Source organism: Dermochelys coriacea, chromosome 2 (genome assembly GCF_009764565.3).
Source record: "Dermochelys coriacea isolate rDerCor1 chromosome 2, rDerCor1.pri.v4, whole genome shotgun sequence".
In the NCBI taxonomy this organism is placed as follows: Eukaryota; Metazoa; Chordata; order Testudines; family Dermochelyidae; genus Dermochelys; species Dermochelys coriacea.
In genome coordinates this window covers 258,562,466-258,582,237 of record NC_050069.1, presented here as the reverse complement: position 1 = coordinate 258,582,237, position 19,772 = coordinate 258,562,466, and the positions used below count along the sequence as shown (strand labels likewise).

The 19,772-nt window shown below is 39.3% G+C and overlaps 1 protein-coding gene across 1 annotated transcript in view; it reads left to right on the top strand.

The window, feature by feature from the left end:
• The window catches only part of LOC119850936 (sodium channel protein type 5 subunit alpha-like), a 95,838-nt gene that overhangs the window by 44,225 nt on the left and 31,841 nt on the right, over window positions 1-19,772 (top strand). Inside the window, exons 16-22 of the mRNA XM_043509708.1 lie at window positions 924-1,277; window positions 6,004-6,450; window positions 8,415-8,558; window positions 11,014-11,137; window positions 17,073-17,227; window positions 18,905-19,078; window positions 19,587-19,709. Of these exons, the coding sequence (XP_043365643.1) occupies window positions 924-1,277; window positions 6,004-6,450; window positions 8,415-8,558; window positions 11,014-11,137; window positions 17,073-17,227; window positions 18,905-19,078; window positions 19,587-19,709 (1,521 nt within the window). The remainder of the gene's footprint in view (window positions 1-923; window positions 1,278-6,003; window positions 6,451-8,414; window positions 8,559-11,013; window positions 11,138-17,072; window positions 17,228-18,904; window positions 19,079-19,586; window positions 19,710-19,772) is intronic.

Here is a 19,772-nt window from a genome sequence, read left to right as displayed (position 1 = left end):
GAATGAGGTAGAAAAAACCCCCAACATTAATATACAGTGAAAGCTGGAGCAGAGAATGAACAGATGAAGAGCAAAAGCAGAGAAACTAAGAAGAAGCAGAGCTGGAGATGGAGAAAAATTGTAATAAAATAGGCATAATTTATATTATATAATCGCTAGGCACATCTACTAGCCTGAGTTTTAGAGAGGTGGCTGGTTTATCTATCCATATAATATATATCAGTCTTTTTTTTAGCTAGAAACTTTGGCATCAGTTGGACTAGTCACATATTCAAAATTAAGCAGGTTATGTGCCTTGTATACTGTGGTGATGGATGGCATAAAAAACTCAAGATAGATACTTGGCCTGATTTCTAGAGGTGCTGAACAGCCATAACTCCTAATAACTTGGAGTTGTGGGTCTAAAATTTAGACCATCTGCATATAAAAGTTTGATTATTATAAATGCAAATCAAGTACAAATTAGGTTAATCAGGAAGGTTATTAAAGTTTTGTTTCTAGGAGACATGGAAATATCGGAAGAATGATATCTGCCAATGTGCTGTCCCCCAAGATTATTTCCTGACAAATTCAAATTGCAAGTTGGTAATTTATGTTTATGGAAGTGTGCAAAGACAACAACCAGGATTGGGGCCTCATTGGGCTGGGCTCTCTATAAAGATAGATAAGAAACAGTCATTACCCTGCAGGGCCTGTGAGCAAAAAGACACAAACGGATAAAGAGCAGGGGATAGTGATATAACACGTGCAAATCAGTATGTCTATATTGCATTGATCATATATAGACTTTAAAATATCTTACATTTCACAGTGTTTGAATTGTTTAAAATGTATGTATAATGTTTGTAACCATTTTTGAACAATGCAATGTGAGGAATATCTAATCTTCTGTTATCTAATGCTATGTTTTATTTTTTACGCAGCTGAGGGTCTTCAAGCTGGCAAAGTCCTGGCCAATTTTAAATACCCTCATTAAAATCATTGGTAACTCAGTGGGTGCCCTGGGTAACCTCACCTTGGTTCTGGCAATCATAGTCTTTATTTTCGCTGTGGTAGGAATGCAACTTTTTGGGAAAAACTATGGTGAAAATTGCCATAAAATAAGTGAGGATTGCAAGCCACGTTGGCATTTTATGGATTTTTTCCACTCATTCCTTATTATATTCCGAATTCTGTGTGGAGAATGGATTGAGACCATGTGGGGTTGTATGGTAGTAGCTGAGCAAACACTATGCCTTCTAGTCTTCTTGCTCGTCATGGTGATAGGAAACCTAGTGGTGAGTTTCCAGCTATTTTTCTATTCTTATTGCATATATAGTATACAATATACTGACTTGTCTTTTTATCACTCAATGGTAAGTCCTCCAAAGATGTTGGTAAAGAGGCCACACTATGTTGTGCTCTAGAAAATCCCGTTTGCCTTTCACCTTTAGAACTCCTGTTAATATTTAAAGTAAGACACTTTCAGTAGTGAAGCAATGAACTCTTTCACATGATAGTGTTCATTCCAGGGAAGAATAATTTTCTAACAGGAAAAAAAAATACTGGCAATAATTTATTTTCTTATCAGGAGTTTGGTGTAAATTATCACTAAGTGATTATCAAAACTTGTGTCTGCACCGCGTTCTTTGCAGTCAGACCCTGGATCCATATGTAGCCACACTGAAATAAGAATTCTGTCAGTACGTAACTCAATGCAGGCTCATAGTTCAGGTCTCTTTAGATGCCAGACATTGGCTCTACTTCTCCTCTCTTTTACACTAGGCTAAATCAGGAGTAACTACATGGAAATCAGTGTAATTACACTACTGTATAAGTAGCATATATAAAAGGAAATGCTGGCCCATTAACTCTGAGATGACATTTTCATTGCCAACTTGCTTTCTGCATATTAGTGGAATTTAAAAAAAACCAAACAAACAAATATTAAGATGTGAATAAAAATTAAGTTCAGTTGGAGTTAAGGTTAAAAGCACATAAGAGTAGCTTAAGGGTACCAAACATTACAGGGATGCTATAATTATCCCTAAAAAAAACATTGCAAACCCAGGACATTCAGAGTTAATCAAAAACATCAGCTTGTGATGTTTACATGGCACACCCCCCTCCCAGTCTCATATTTCATGCAAAATTAAATATATACAGTGAAAGACTCATGGGGTACAAGATCCAATTCTTCTCTTGCTTACACCAGTATAAATCCGGAGTATCTGAATCAGAGTTTACAGAGTTACACGGTGAAAATGATAAGAGTCTCAGGACCAAAGATTCTCATTATATGTGTTATTTTAAAATTGTAGGTTGGAGCTGGCAGTGATCTCTTATAGTAAGAAGCTTAGTGCAATAAAATGAAAAATTTAAAGCTGTCAAAACCTTTGTGTGGCAGGAGAAGGGGTAGCCATCTGGGGATAACTGTCTTGTCCAATATGAAGCATCATAAATGATCATGGACTCCTACCGCCTTGATCTTGTGACAAAAGATCTGAACAGTCCGCATACAGTGAGGTAGTTGGCCAATGGGACTACCACCCTAGGAGACTAGCTGCCAGTAGCTGGCCTGAACCTGCCAACCTCTTTGAGAGAAGGTTTTTACCTGAATCCTGTTGCTCTTCCTCTGCTGCGGGTTTCCTGAATCAAAGTTTCACCCAGAACTGGCACTTTGTCAGGGGAGAGTTTGAGGAAAGTCACAGAAGTAGAGTCAGTGGACTTGTCTACAAGAACATTTAGTCTGTTTCAAAGCAGGTTAGATCAAAGCTCACTATGGACCTTTTTGTATGCAGTTACATGGACCACATGGACATTTAAAGAGCAGCAAGCTAATGTGGGGTACAGTTACACCCCAGCTTGTTGTGAACTAACTGTTCATGTAGACAAGTCCAGTGATACTAAACCAAACTAGTCTTGCAGCATTCCCTGATGAGTTTTCCCTTCTCACTGCACAAAACACAGAACCCTTCCATTGTGTCTCAGGCCTGTCCCCAAGCATGCCCTGCTACTCCAAATCCCTATCCCAATGCCGCCACCCTACCCAACACATCTTGTGATTGTGATTTAGTGGTGAGTGAAGGCAAGGAGACAGGAAATTTGGATTCTATTTCTAGCTGAATCACTGATTCACACTGTATCTTGCCCAATGTCACCTAATCTCTCTCTCCCTCGGTTTCCCTTATTGTAAAATGGGAATGATATTTACTGTCCCTACAGCTCACTGGGAAGTTGGAAGATTAATTAATGTTTCTAAAGAGCTTTGAGATCTTGAGATGAAAGGTGCTATAGAAGAGCACTACTATAATGAACAGGCTGGTGCGTATTTACTGAATGAAATCAAGAACTCATCATCTGTGTGTCTTTGGTCCCTTACTAATCACAGAGTTTCAGTTTTAACTTCAGTGCATCTGTCATTGTAGAGTAAGAAGATCTGAGTTATCATGGGAGTCACTGTGAAATTTTAAGTTGGCATGGTTTTCAGTCTGCAAAATTTTTAAAAATCAGGCCCTATATACATATCACATTTAGCTTATGAAAGCTCAGGTGGGAATTCACTAACATCATAAACTAATCACTCTTTGTCCCTTCCTAGTCAATAACATCTCCCCTTCCACAACCTCTTACCTTTGCAGAGAAGGTTCCCTGCAGCGATGTCAGAATCAGGTGGACACGGTTCCCTAAGGAATTCTCTTCTAGTCCTTTCGGCTTCTGTCCTGACCTTGGGGAAATTTCTCTATCTGGTCTTCTAGGGTCCCCATCCTCCCGTTGCTGAAGACATTTACTGGGGATGCACTGTTGGGGGTAGTTCCCTTTGAGGTCAAACTCTCATATGGTTTCACTAGGTAACCACCAGATCTAGCAGTGGGAAGGTGGTTGCCCTCCCTCACTCCCACATATTGAATGTCTCCTGATCCTCTATTTTGTTCCTGCCTTCTTACCTGTTTTACAAGTGATGTTTCACAGGAGCATGTTGTTAGATTTTTGGGTTCTATTTTTAGCTCTCCCGCTATCTCATTGTGTGGACTTAACAAAGTCACTCCATTTCTGTCCCTCCCCATCTGTAAACAAACCCAAATAGTTTCCCCATCTGTAAAATGAGGATAACAACGTTCCTTTGGCCCACAGGATGAGTGCCTGGTTATGAAAAAATCCATATTTGTTTAAATGGGATGACAAAGGTATAGATCCACTAGTCCATTACCCCTTCACTCTAAGCCCCGCACACATATTCCTAGGACATGAGGTCAAAGAAGAAAATGTTTGTGGGAGCGTCTTAAAATTCTGGCAGCACCAGATCTGCACCAGGATTTTAATGCAAAACATTCTGCCAGAGCTGTAATTCAAGGCTTACCAAATGACTTTAAAGGAATTTTACTTCTTTGTTCTCTCAATTTGCTCAGACTTCTCTAAAACCTGACCCAAAGCCCACTGAAATCAATGGAAAGACATCTGTTGAATTCAGTGAGCTTTTAGTCAGACCTTCATAAATGAAAGTCCCTTTTCTTTCAACACCTTTTTTCAAGAATCCCAGTTAAAACAATCTCCCTTCAAACCCATACTGCAACTTCCAGAGCTTGTCTGTATACATTCCATTGACGGTGTGCCCATGCCCTGTGCAGTCAAGTTCAGATTCTTTTGGCCAGCAGTGTCTGTTGGGGACCATTCCTGCACCCTGAGTGTCTTTGTGCCTCCAAGTGAAGGGCATAAAGGACAGGGTGATCCCAAGCGCCACTCAGTTCCTTCTTGCCACCCCTGGCTGAATCAGAACCCTGCAATGTCTGAGTCTTTTCATTCACTGTGTGGCCGTATCATTCTTTGTAAATAATTAGACATTTCCTTAATGATTAGAAATAAGACCAGAATAGTGTTTCCCTTTTTCCTCTCCCACCTTCCCTGCTACTACAGTCTTATAGCATTAGGATTCTGTATTGGCGAAGGAATTGAGGGGCAGCTGGGGTCGCCCCACACTTTATGCCCTCATTTGGAGGCATGAGAACACTCAGAGCACAGGTGTGATCCCCAATGGATACTGCAGGCCAAAAGAATCTAGACTTGAGTGCAAAGAGCATGTGCACACCATCTGTGGAATTCATATAGACAGCTCATCTCAAAGAACCACAGTTACTTTAAGGTAAGTACCCATTTCATCCCTCTTTTATCTTAAAATGAATATAAAAATAGGTTTTCTTCCCAAATTTCTGGCTCCCTCCTTTGGAAAACCCTGGAGGAAAAACCATGATTCTATAACTGCTGATTCAACCACCTCCGCCACTATATTTGAAGCAATATATTCAACATCTAACTGGATATACATTTTATAGTGCCACCTGCAATCAAATTGACTCTTCCTAAGGGGAGTCAGTCCTTGAATATTCTTCATTACAATGCGACAAAGTTGATAAACACACTGAGCCTGATTCTGATCTCACATCCATGCAAATCTGAAGCAGCTCCACTCAGGTCTGGTGTAATTACACCCAGGTTAAACTGTTGCGAGACTAGTATCAGACCTTCATTATCCTGTACAAGGCCCAGACTGTGCCCTTACCCTAAAATCCAGGCTGATAGTTCTATTGCACAAATCTCTACAACACTGTTTTAACAATATTGTCCTGTTAAAGGAACAGCACCCCCGTAATTAGTGTATCTGTAATTTTATGTAATTGCCTCCTCCTTGTGGGATTGATGTACTGTGATACACCAATTTTTTTATTAATCTTTTTTGTGTTTCAGTTAAATTGTGTGATCTTTATACATATCCCTGTATTGGCAATAAGATCATCATTTTATGCTACACAAAATCTACTTTTTTTTTTGAGGGTCATGGAAACATATAGCTTTGTGAGAGCCAAATATGCTGCATGAAAAATAATTTGCTAACTAATCATTTCATTTTGTCTTGTTAAGGTTGGTGCATTAAGAACAAATTGTTTAGAAACTGGCTAATCTTCAAGCCATTATTTACATTTCAAAATTATATTGCCATGATTTTGTTTTTATTTCAATTATTTTCAGGTTCTCAACCTGTTCATTGCATTACTGCTGAACTCCTTCAGTGCTGACAACCTCCAAGCACCTGAAGATGATGGAGAGATGAACAATCTTAAGATTGCATTTGCTCGGATCCACAGGGGACTTCACCTGGTGAAACATGCAACATGGGATTACTGTTGTGGACAGTGCCAACATCCAAAGAAAGCTGCCAAAAAGAAAAATAAATTGGCTGCCAAGAACACATGTGTGGAGGCTGGGAAAGAAGGGCAAAATTGTAAAGAAAATCACAGTAACAATGGAACTGAGAAAAATGGGGACAAATGCTCAGTTAGCATTCTTGAAGATTTTATCACCAACCCCAACATGTTTGTCTGTGTCCCTATTGCTGAGGCAGATTCTGATAGTGAGGATTATGAAGAAGATGATGATAAGACGACCACATTCTCAAAAGCTGAGTACAGTAAACAGGTAAGAAGCATATACAGAGAGAATATGTTTGATACTAATGGGGTTTTTAATTTAGCAGACAAAGGCAAAGCATGATCCAGCTGCAGGAAGTTTAAGTTTAAAAAGTTCCAACTGGAAATAAGGTTTAGAATTTTTAAAGTTAGGGTGACCAAACATTAGAAGACTTTACCAAGGATTAGGTAAATTCTCCATCACATGGAGTCTTTAAATCAAGATTGGATGTCTTTGTGAAATACAGATCACAAGTTGTTGGGCTTGATGCTGGAATTACTGGGTGAATTCTATGGCCTGAGTTATGGACAAATTTATACTAGCTGATCACATTGGTCCATTCTGACCTTGAAATCTATGTTTGGCATTAGTAACCAGGCAGAAAAGAAATAGTGTCAAGGGCTCAAGCTGTGAACTCTTAACAACGAGACCTCTCCTTCTCTTCTGTCATCTCAGCAAAAAGAAGGATGGATTAAGAGTGGAATGGCTCTTTCAAAGTTATATTTATTATATTATAGTGCATAGAAACACATTTTTAAGTTTGTCTGAATTTTTGCAGTTCCCCTTTAACTATGGAGTTGTGATCCATAGGGACATCTGGATGTCAACTGGCAGAGGGCATGGGTGGTTCTTAGAGTTTTACAGGGATCATTTGGGTCAGTTATATGCATAATGATTCACTAAATGGTGGCATGTGAGGTTTCTGGACATCATAATCACTGGAAAATGTGTGCGCTGATAATATTTAAGAAGTTATGTGTTTATACTGAAAATTAGGTTCTCAAGGCAGGTAACCCAGCGGTGACATACTTCAGGAATGTTTCTTTCAAGCAGAAAGTAATGGCATTTATGCCTCTGTCTGGTCACGTTTGTATAGGGCATTGTATGTCTCACAATGGGTACCCTGTTTGTATACTGAGTCAAATGCTAATGAAGAGATTGCAAAATCTTCAAAAGAGGAAGTTTACAGGGAAAAATAAACAGTAGCAGGGAATCCTGTTCATGAGTAAAAAACAATGGATGGTGGGATTTACTTGGAGGTGCAGAGGTATACCCTGCATCTTTCCCCTCGGAGGTAATCTGACAGCAAGACTTGTCTCCTGAACAGATCACAGCCATGTCTGGTAGTAAAACTCTGGAAGAACTTTGGGTAGGCATTGCTCTATAAGATATAAAAGTAACTAGTTCAGTAAGTCTAGGCTCTAGAACGCATGTAATGATTTTCTTTTATATGTAACCATTTGTTTCTAATACTTCAGCTTGGTATCACTTGAAGCTCTATACTTTGTTGAATTAACTTTTACTTGTTTTCACTATGAATGTATCTAAGTGCTGAGTGTTAAAGGGAGTTTTGATCTGAGGTATAACTGGTGAATCTTGGATGTAATGCGCCTTTGGGAGCTGCAAATCTGTGAATACAGCAATTGTACAGTGGAACAGGGCTTGGACACTCCAGGGAGATACTGGGAGGGTTTGGGGGTTAGAGGGTGCCTATTGCTAAGCCAGAGAGATAGTGTGGGGCCTGCACAGGTGTAGAGGGCAGTGCTTGTGTTGCCCGTGGGCGGTGGAGTTGGTGAGCTGATCCACAGCAGGGACTGACAAGGCTTTCTCTTCCTAAGGGCATGTGGTAGCGAAGGGCCTCAGAATCCTGGGTACCCATGGGAACGTCACAGGAGTCATGACTAACTATGAATCTAAAATCTTCCCTTCAGGTCCTGAGTTCTTCACTTGATTCTGATGAAAAGATTCCCATTGATTTCAGTGGGCTTAGGATCAGGCCTTAATTTATTTTAGGTAACCAAGGCAAACTTTTCCCACTTTGTATTTCTCTGTAAAGATCAAGACTATAAGTGAGTAGTTCAAGGTGCTTTGTGTTCCGTTTAGAGTTTTCTACTTTGAAATTAAATATGCCATCCCTCTGCCACAAAAAAGAAGAGAGAAAATAAAATAAACCCATCTAAGATTATCTTTAGCAGGAAAACCACCTGAGACAGAGGGGAGAGCAATGTAAAAGCCCAGGAACTTGGAGTAAAGGATCTGAGGTTTTCTCTGAAGACTTAAGTGAGTTTAACATATGTAAACAAAGGAAGGATGAATCATCACAAGGACAAAAAGAGGTAACACCATGTTCTTATCTAACATGAAATCACCAACATTGGCCAATCTCTGTATGTTCTGTTTCAGTTTTTTGGAATCTAATAAAGATAATGACTCAAAAATAATGTTGTACAATAAATTTTATCTTTATTATTCTATTTTGTGTTTAAAACACAAGAACTCTCTTTCTTCAAGTATTGGGAAGGCCTCAGATATCTTAGCCATGCAGGTGTTCATCATAGTTCCATTTTGGATTAATACTTGCATCATGACATGACTGATAAATTTACTTGGCTCAGTTATATTTAGCTTGAAGTATTCTGTGTCTTTGGTGAAGGATGGAATAGTTGGATCTCTATGAATGGAAATGGCAAAATGCTGTATTTATAAACATTAATTAAAAACTTTATTAGGAAGAGAAACTGGGTTCTGAGTTGCCTTTGATTCAGAAAGATTACCAAAAAATTAACATTGTCTACTTGACATCTGAATTAGCAAAAATGTTTTGTCCCAGAAAATGGTTTCAGGGACCATTCTGGTGTGTCCAGTCTTTTTTTCTGTACAATTTCAAAACACATTAAATGAATTTTGTATATGTAATCTTAAAAACAATTTTCCAAGCTGAATATATAAGAGTTATACTCCTCTAGTCAGGGAGTGGACACATACAACATTGTCTCTATGTCCAATCAAAACAGCTCAGATTTGAAATACAAAATATTTTAAATGGAATTGCTCACAAAAAGTAAAAAATAAAATCCCATGATTATTTACACAAGTCTTTGGAGAATAATTTTAATAAGGAACATATTCAAGAAAATCACAAATTGTTCATCAGCAATTTGGAAACAGAAAAAGTGGCACTGAATAAATAATTTGTTATGAATTATTCACACATCTCTAGTGGTGTGAAGTGTGAAATATGCTGGAATACAAGGAAGTCTAAGCCAGTGGAGAATACATTATGTTTTATGTGATTACATATTCTAATTCGTGTAAATTATTGAGGGCATTTTACCGTACTTTCATTCTGAACAGAAATTTCTAGAGCTCTACCAAAGAGGACTCTGAATAAACTATATTTTCATTTCTCTGTCTATCTCTCTCTCGCTCTCTTTTTTCCCCAGGTGGGGTGCTCTGGTTTTAATTGTTTTCAGCTGTAACTAGTAAATGTTTTAAAGCCTGTCTGTGTTTGAGAACTATATGCCCTTAATTCAAGAAAAGTTGGAATCATTCCCATATGCAAGTTTTATTACAGTGATTAATCTCGTACCTTTAAATCTAGCTTTAAATTGATGTGGAGATATTTCAGGGGAAAAAGTCCATTCCACCGGAATGTTGCCAATTTAGCTATTTTGTCACTAGATTTAGAGACTTTTTGGTTTCCCTAGTGAGAAAATAAGTGTCAAAGTGACCAGTGACAAATTGAGCAACTTTCACTGCCAATTACAGTAACATTCAGAGAAAGAAGTCACCAATATGTATAGTCACAAAATCATTCACAGCTCAATAGTGTTAATAAAATGCATTCTATGCTCTTCTTACTACATTCTGTTGTATACCAAGTCAATGTCATTACGTCTCAATTGAGTATGTTCACAGAAGGAATCACATTCCAGGGCTTCTTGGGCTGAGATCACTATAATCTGCAGGTGAGGAAAAGAAGTTTGTGGAGGCTAATTAAAGACTTTGCTAAAGCCTGGTGCACTTTAGAGAGAGCAGCACATTAGCCAGGGCTTGTTTTTACCCAAATGTGTTCTTTCTCGCTGTTCCATAGTAGGTAGCACACCCTGTGATACAGGAAAAGATGGCTAATGAAGCGGGCTGGGCAGGGGAGGCAGGTTAGCCAGTGAGGAGAGCTGCACGGATGGAAGGTGGGGTGGGATAAGACAGGGCCACATGCCCCAATGGGGCAGGGAGGGGGAGGCACCATGCCTCCGGGGATGAAGGCCTTACTACAGGATCAAAGATGGAGCTAGCTTGACTTTGTTTCCCCTTTACTCCTTCCCCTGGCTTGGCCTGAGGTTACCTGCCCAGCTGTTTTCAGAAATGAAACCCTGGAAATGGGAGGAAGGGGTCTGGCTAGCGGATTTTTGGTTTTAAATCTACTTTCTTGGCTCCCTCCCTTTCTTGGCTCCATGCTCAGGTGAGAGGAATGCCCTCTTCTCCCTGGTTCTGGGTTCTCCCTTTCACTAACCTGTCGGCTCAAGTCCAGGCTGGCAAGAAAGGCGACGCTCAGCTGAAATTAACCAACTCCAGCCAACCTGGGCTGCAGTGTACAGAGCACACAGACGAATGAGCAGAGGGCTGCAGTTTCCTTCCCAACGAGCAGAGGGCACCCTCTTGATGATGACAGTGTACTGTTGTAGTTGCTTCTAGTGTGCAACAGAATGTAGTAAGAAGAGCATTCAGTTTATTTTAAAGCACAATGACCACTCTAAACAAAAAAACGATACATTGTCTTCTCTTGTGTAGCACCTGGATTACATCAGCTGTTCTGAAGGCAGCACAGTGAATCTGACAAATCCTGAGGAGCTTCTGAAACAGATCCCTGAGCTGGCTGAAGACTTAAAAAAACCTGATAACTGTTTCCCAGAAGGTAAGGATCTGCTAATTTCACTATGACTAGGAAGTGAGACAAACAATCCAAAGTAGCCCCTTCTCCTAGTTAATGTTGAGACACTCAGGTACTCAACACCAAGGCACTCTGTCTACTTGCAGAGTATTTAATAACAATATAATTACTGAGTAGTTGCATGGAACTTTTCTTCCATAGATCTCTGTAATAGTCAAACACACATGAAACAGGCGGAGAGAACGTGTTAGTATTCAGCTGAATTTCTGTAGGATGGTAAGTCCAGAAGCCCAATTTAAATTGCTGCACAGCTTTATAAGTTTACTTCCTGCCAATATTTGTACTCAATGCTTATTTAATTTTCACAGCTGGCCCCTTCTAGCCAAAACTAAGAATACTGTGGTTTTCACTAGAGAAAAATTTAAATTTATTAACATTTCATCCAAACCTCTACTTTATATCAGTTATTTCTCAGAGCAAACAGTAGTCTCCCTGAACTGTCTGTAGTAGAAGTAACAGAGTAAAACATGTCATCAAGGTTAATTCAGAGTTAGATTAATTTCCACCTGGGTTATGATTCCTTATGATTATAAAAGACCAGTGTTCCTGGAGAACTAACTGATTTTAGAAAGCTGGACAGTATTCAGATTCCTTTCCCACAATGCTACTCCCGTCAGCTGACATGCTCTTTCCTCCTACCAGCTGGCTCACAAGACACAAAGGCTCCTCCCTTCTGCCCCTCTACTAGTCATTAGCTGTTGCAGTTTGAGTCTAGTGTTCAATTGGCCACGCTTCTTCTAAGTTTTCCCTTTATCTCTTGTACCCATCCACCTTGTGACCTCAGTTATCTGTGGCAGATCTGCATCTGCCATCCAGCTTCTTCCTTCACTTACTAACCCTGCCTGACTCCCTCTTCCTCACTGTTCCTCACTGCCCCAGCTATCTCTCTCCTGATTCTGTCCTGCTCCCCATTCCTGCTACCTCTTTCATTATAACAACCCTCTAGATTCCCACAGGCCCTCCCTGCCATCTACTTCTCCACACTTTTCCTTGCCTTCACTGTTCAGGGCCCTTTCTATCATTCCACCTAGCCTCTCCCCCTACAGCCCACCTATATTTCCTTCCCAATTACTTCTGATTCCCCGACTCTTCCATTTCTGAATTTTGACCAAAAATTCAAAATGAGACAGGTTCATTGTATCTGCTAGTACTAAATTACTGTGGCTTTTAACAAAGGCTCCATAAACTAGCTCTGGAGTAGATACAAGTGAAGAAGATAACCATTGTGGTGCCATGCTTCTGTTTTAGGCTGTAAATTAATATATTAATTCTAATATAGTTGAAATAGCTGTAATGGAGACACTGGCTGCAGAATGTGCAAGGGAGATGAGGTTGTATGTGAAAGATCCATGAAAAATGAGGGCTGAAGAAACTGTTTAATGGACAATTTTACACTGGAATAACTGAAAACAAGAAAGAGAATACAGTATTTAGACAAAGTCAATAGTTTGATGTGCTAGTCTGATATATTTGGAAATGTTCCTACTCCCCAATGCTGCTTTAAATGGGAATTGATATGTCCTGTTTGGCTATGAATTGCAAATGTATGGCCAGATCTTTGGCCCTGGTCAGGTGCCTTTATGTCAATCTCTAGCAGAGAAACTGGGGATTTCCCCAGATTAGAGAAACTCTGTCTCCTGCAGCAGTGAGGTAGCCAGCTCTGCAGCACCTCATCCTGCCCCCATCACCTGGGACAAGTATCAGGAGTAGGAGGAGTGCTTTGCACTCCAGTAATCTCCAGACAGTGGAATAGTGCCTTGGCAGAATAGTGCCTTGGATGCTATTGCTGCTGGCATAGATTAAAGCAACATGCAGATTAGAACAAATTAGAAACCAGTCTAATTTACATCAAGGTAGAATTGGCCCCTGGCTACCACCAGGACAGCTAGCTTTTCTTGCTTATCTCAGGTCCTGTGCTGAGAGTAACTTGGCTGGACCTAAGGATCTGGTTTGTAATAATTTTCTGTTTTCAAGCTGAAATTGATTAGATACACATGATAAAACTTCTGTTGAATTAGTTCATGCTATAAATATCATTGCTAAATTCCAATGGAATTACAGGTTTCAGAGTAGCAGCCGCGTTAGTCTGTATTCTCAAAAAGAAAAGGAGGACTTGCGGCACCTTAGAGACTAACAAATTTATTTGAGCATAAGCTTTCATGAGCTACAGCTCACTTCATCGGATGCATTCAGTGGAAAATACAGCGGGGAGACATATACATAGAGAACAATGAAACACACTGTAACGAGAGTGTGTATACATAAATCCACAGCAATCCATTATCAATAATGTTATTACAAGGAATTCCTAAGGAATTGATATAGTAGACATGAAATCCTACTTGGAATATTAATTTCAGTGCCATGGTATATGAGATCACATGGATTAAAAACTTGTTGAAGGATCATAAAGTTCACTGATCAACTTAATAGCTAAGTAAATTCCACACAAAAAATCCAATTAATATTATGATTATTCATTATTGATTTGTATTCTGGACATGCCAACAATATGCTAGATACTTTGTACACACAAGGCAGATGTAGATCTTGAGATCTTGCATTGCAAAGTTTACCATCTAAGACCATAAGAACTTATGAATGAGTTTAATTTGATGCAGGGGAATAGCTCCCTTGAAGCCTACTTACCTGCTTACAGTTAAGAATGTATGAAGGTGTTTGCAGGATTGGGGCCAAAGCAGCATACAAAGGTTGTCAGGAAGAGGGCTAGAGTCAAACTAAGAACTATTTTATTTATCTATTTTATGCATTCTATTGTTTCATTTTCTAGCAAATATCCTAGAAGATCAGTTTAAGGCAGGAATGTTTGTTGAAACAATGACATTTAAGTGAATATTAGAAAATGTTGGCAGAAATAAAACGTTGAACTCATAAATGTGAGTAATTATACCAGATATTGCGAATGTTTGAAATACTTGCATTCATTTAACCAGGGACCTATTCGCCTTATGAAGCCAATACAGTTTGAATTTTGAATAGTGAATACTCACAACAGCCTGCTCACAAACAATCTGTAGACCAAGAATTATTGCTCTAAGTGATTCAGTTAGTAGTTTTGAATAGCAAATACGTTTACAAAAACTGGAAGCTGCTTGTGGACAATTCATAAACGGGGGATATTGAAGAGATCATTTTTGGGTCTGGTGCTATTTAATACCTTCACTAATGATTTTGAAATTAGGAAAAACACCATGTTAATTAAATTTGTATATGTCACTAAACTGGGAAGTGTTGCAAATACCAATGCTGACAAATAATAAAAAGGAGATTTAAAATACAGGGGCAAGTAATACAATGAAATTTATCTTAGAAAATACAAGATGAGATATCTGGGTAAAAATAATCCAAAATAAAGATAACTTTGGAAGCAGTCATTTCAAAAGAAAATAAAGCCAGGTACTGGGCAAAAAATGACATTTAACTTGTAATGCAATGTGAGTGTGATCCAAACCCATTGAAGCCAGTGGAAAGTCTCCAATTGTTTTCAGTGGGCTTTGGCTAAGACCCTGTGTCAAGCACAATGTATAATGAACTTTTGGATTATATATGACTTGTAACTTGTTATAGATCAGGGAAAGTAATGGTCCCTCTCTTTATGGTGAAACTGTTCTTAGAACACTGCTTTCATTTCTTGTTGACAAACTGGACAGAATTCAGAGGAGAAAAACAAACATGGTTAAAGGTCTGTAGGGATGAGTTTATGAGACAAGATTTTAAAGAGTGTTTATTAACACACTGAAATAAGGTGGTATGTATTTTGCTGTTTATACAACAAAAATAATATGAAGAAACTGCACTGACAGTTCAGTCCCAAATAGTCACATTTATTAAATACTTATAAAGGTGTAAGATCTAGCGACACATATTCCTGCTCTGCTTAGTCCTGATGGCTCCTCAAAACATAAAACACAAGGAATACCACTACAGGACTCTCAAACTATTTAAAAGTATACTACCCTCTCCCTACACACTAGAAGTAGGTATGTGGTAATCATCTAAAAGTATTTGAAGTTTGTAAACAATAAGGACTTTCTCAAGGCTATACACACATATCCATGACATGCACACCTAGGACATTATATATGCATGTTATATAATAATTACAAACAAAAAACTATGTTAAAATAACATTATTAAAGTTTCAAAGTGAAGCACTCAAAAGTTAGGACATGCCAGAGCTAAAGTTGTCTGTGCAACCTTAACTTGGCCCCTTTGTATATATGCATTATAATACATTCTTTAATTACATGATCACATACTATTTTTTCTATAGCACCCCTGCCTCCTTCAGTGCACAGAATGGATGATTCTCACTTGATAAGCAGCTATTCAATATTTTGTTTTCTCTTTGTTGACCAGTGTGTGGTCCCATGCCTTATTTACTGTACACTATTCAAAATCTCCTATGAAGACAGCATTATTAAATTCCTCATGGGCTTTTCTCTGGTGCTTATAACTATGGTATATGAGTGCTTCACAAACAGTAGTTAATGTGTCCCCACAATATCTCTGTAAGGTGAGGGGATGGTATTTTCCCCATCTTACAGATAGGAAACTAAGACTTAGGGAGATTAAGTTCAAAAATATCCACTAATTTTGGGTGCCTAATTTGAGACACCTACGACCTGATTTTTCAGAGTATTTAGCACTATATAGTACTTCATATGTTCAAAGCACAGATCACATTAATTTCAGTTACTTGCTGTGTGTGCTTAGCATTTCTGCTCATGAGACCCCCCCAGGGTCTTCAGTTAGGCACCCAGAGAATGAAGAGCATATAATTAGTGACCACCTGTGAAAAGTTTGGTTTAAGTGGCTTGACTAGCATCACATAAGAAGTCTGTGGCAGAGACAGAGGTATAGTCTAATTCCCCAGGCATCATTCACCTGCCTTAACCATGAGGCCATCCTTTCTCTTCCTGCAGTCCACTGCTCATGCACTATACAACATTTGGCTTTTGGAATAAATGAGGCAAGGATTCTACAGATAACACTTTTCTTCATTACCACAACCCTTTTTCATCCCCAGAGCAGGTCCATCCTTATGCAGTGAATGAGACAGGGGTCCAGTGGGAAAAAAAGTATGTGATTGTGTAATTAAAGACTGTATCATAGTCCATATGCACAAAGGGCCAAAGTAAGGTTGCACAGGCTTGTGACAGACACCCAGCAAGGAAAATTTCAGCCCAAATGGTTAAAGTTTGGCAAAGTTATAAGGGAACTGAAAACAGTATAATGGGACGTGTCAGGCAACCTTAATAATAGGCAGTTCTACCTGCCCTAGCTATAATTAAATAAGTACTAAAAAGTATATGAATAATGTGCTGAGATTGAAAGAGAACTTTTCCTGATATTCAACCTAAATTTTCCTAAATTGTAAGATCAACTAGACAGTTGACTATTCTTACAAGTTATGTTGTGGAAACCCAGTCAGTTTGTACATTTGAACATAGAATGGATAAATGACTAGAAATTAAAAGGTAGGGAACAATCCTGCTGTCAAAAGGGATGGACTAGGTGACCCTACAGATTCTTTTTCTCTAATTTCTAAGATACAATGACTCCTTGTGCCAGTTGTGCTATTCTTCCATCTCTCAATGCTTGTCATGGCATTGAGATAGCTGGTAAATCTCCAATGACATAAGGTCCATCCTGTTGTGTTGCCTTTGTTCTGTAAACCCAGCCATCAGCATTCCGAGAGCATTCCCAGTTTCTTACCAATTTCCAGTGAGCTGGAAGGTAGCTCACTAATGGGTGCAAGATACGGAGAAAGAGGAAACAGGAGACAGACAAGTTTGAGGGACTAACAACTTTCCCCTGAACCCAGAAATTTCCATGGCTGCCCAGGGTACTCATGTAACACATGTCCCTCTTTCAGGTTGTGTTCGACATTTCCCTTGTTGTGTGATGAATACCACAAAGTTTCCAGGCAAAACTTGGTGGAACCTGAGGAAAACCTGCTTCAAAGTTGTTGAACATAGCTGGTTTGAAAGCTTTATCATATTCATGATCCTGCTGAGCAGCGGTGCACTGGTAAATTTTTACTTAATCTCATCTCAGGTTGAATTATAATTGTATGCAGAGGTGTTACATAGCTTTAATTTCAGATCCAAGACATGACTTTTTTGCTTAGGGCAGAAGAATGTATTTTCAGACTGGTTGGTAGAAGTTTCAGACTGGTTGGGAGAGGGTAAAATTACTTAGCATAGGGGTAACTTCTTTTTTATAATGACTGTAAAGCACTCTAAGTCACATGAAAGATGATTTCCATTCTGCTTGTGTACTGGTTTTTCTGTGGAAGTTATTTCAAATGCATAGATTATCATTTTTAGGTGCTTCATTAAAATCAAACATAAAAACATAAGAACGGTCATATGGGGTCAGACCAAAGGTCCATCTAGCCCAGTATCCTGTCTTCTGACAGTGGCCAATGCCAGGTGCCCCAGAGGGAATGAACAGAACAGGCAAGCATCAAGTGATTCATCCCCTGTTGCCCATTCCCAACTTCTGGCAAACGGAGGTGAGGGACACTATCCCTGTCCATCCTGGCTAATAGCTATTGATGGACCTATCCCCTCCATGAACTTATCTAGTTCTTTTTTGAACCCTGTTATAGTCTTGGCCTTCACAACATCCTCTGGCAAGGAGTTCCACAGGTTGATTGAGCATTGTATGAAAAAAATACAAACATGGGATGAATCACTTGATGATTACCTGTTCTGTTCATTCCCTCTCGGTCACCTGACATTGGCCACTGTGGGAAGACAGGCTTGTTTTCTCCAAAAAAGTTAATTTTAGGGAACCCAAAATTTTTTACAACATTGTGCCCAGAATCAGGGCTGTGGCCTCAACCTGCCCTCAAAAGAACTCCTCCCTCTGCTGCTCCAGCTGAGCATGGTGGTGTTCTCAGGCCTCCATTGCTAGCTCCTCTGCTGCAAGAGCATGTTCCGAGGCCCCAAGCACCACAACCTCAGCCTGCAACTGCTGTTTCTTCTGAGTACAGCTCACAGGCATACTATGTCTGGTCCCACTCCTCCAAAGTAGGAGCTGGTTAAGGTGGTGTAAGCTTCACTTGCAAGAGAGTGGGTACTAGGTTGCTGGCCCGATGTTGGGAAGAGCAGCAACTCTGGGTGCTGCCATCTCAGCTGGGACCACAAAGGTGGTCCCCAACTTCCTCTCTCGCTTCTAAGGAGTCACTGTCACAGTGGTGATAGGGAGCCACATCCAGTTGCCGTGCCACCACAATGAAGTACTCCAGTATGACAGAGGTTGGCAGCAACTTTGGGAATGCTGAGTGGATCCCTTCTCTCCTCCACTTGCCCTCCCCACCTCCATCCCTGAATGATGCAGTGAAAATCTGAATAAACATGAACAGTAGGACATTTGCTGTTCTGGATCAAAAAATGTCTTAGCAAAGCATTTTGGCATTTTTTCAAATGAAACTTTTTCTGGATTCCATTCTGTGAAACAATAAAACTTTTTTGAAATCATCGAAAACAAATTCTGTATTTTGAGCCATCTGTAATGATCACCTTCATTGGGACTATTCACATGTGTAAAGTTAAGCTGATGTGTAACTGTTTGCAGGATGAGTGTCCAAGTTTCATGTGGTTTCATAATGAAAAGTGCATACAGCTCTCATCTCAGCACATTAAAATATTCCACTGAAACTCTGTAGAGTGGGGTTATATTTAGTCTTTATTATTCCAGGCATTTGAAGATATTCATCTTCAAAAAAGAGAAAATATTAAAACCATGTTGGAATTTCTTGATAAAGTCTTCACTTATATCTTCGTCTTCGAAATGTTTCTGAAATGGCTGGCTTATGGCTTCAGGAAGTATTTCACCAATGCCTGGTGTTGGCTTGATTTCCTAATTGTAGATGTAAGTATTGCATTTGAACAATTCTGTGAACCGGATACAGCAACAAAATGTTCACTCTTCTTTTTTGGAGGGGACCTGATTTTTAGAAAGTGCTGAGCACCCATCATCAGAAAATCAGGACTCTTCAAGTTGTCTGAATTTGGGCAATGAAAATCATTAGTCTGTTAAAATGTTGGACTCAAAATTCCTCCATCTTTAATAATCTCAGGTAGCATTAATAACTCAGGTAAGTATGTTTGTTTTGTTAAAATGTATTGGGTGAAATCTTGGCACCACTAAAGAGAATGGGTATTTTACTATTAACTTCAATAGGACCAAGATTTCACCCATTACTTTTTAATTGTCAGTGTTCATTTAAGATGCATTTCTACTTGTGCTATACAGGCTGTTTATTCACACTTCCACTGGTAAGATTTTTTAAGCAAGAGTTAAAAAAGAAGAAGAGGAGGAGGAACACGTGGTAGGATTGCACTAATATTTTGGACTTTTACTTTGTGTCTTCATTCAGGTCTCTTTAGTAACTCTCATAGCTAACGCACTTGGATATTCTGAAATGGGAGCCATGAAATCTCTTAGAACTCTCCGAGCTTTGAGACCATTAAGAGCATTGTCACGGTTTGAAGGGATGAGGGTAAGAGTAAATAAAGCAACCATCTAGTGTGAATATTAAGGATGTAAAGTGACAATATTTTAT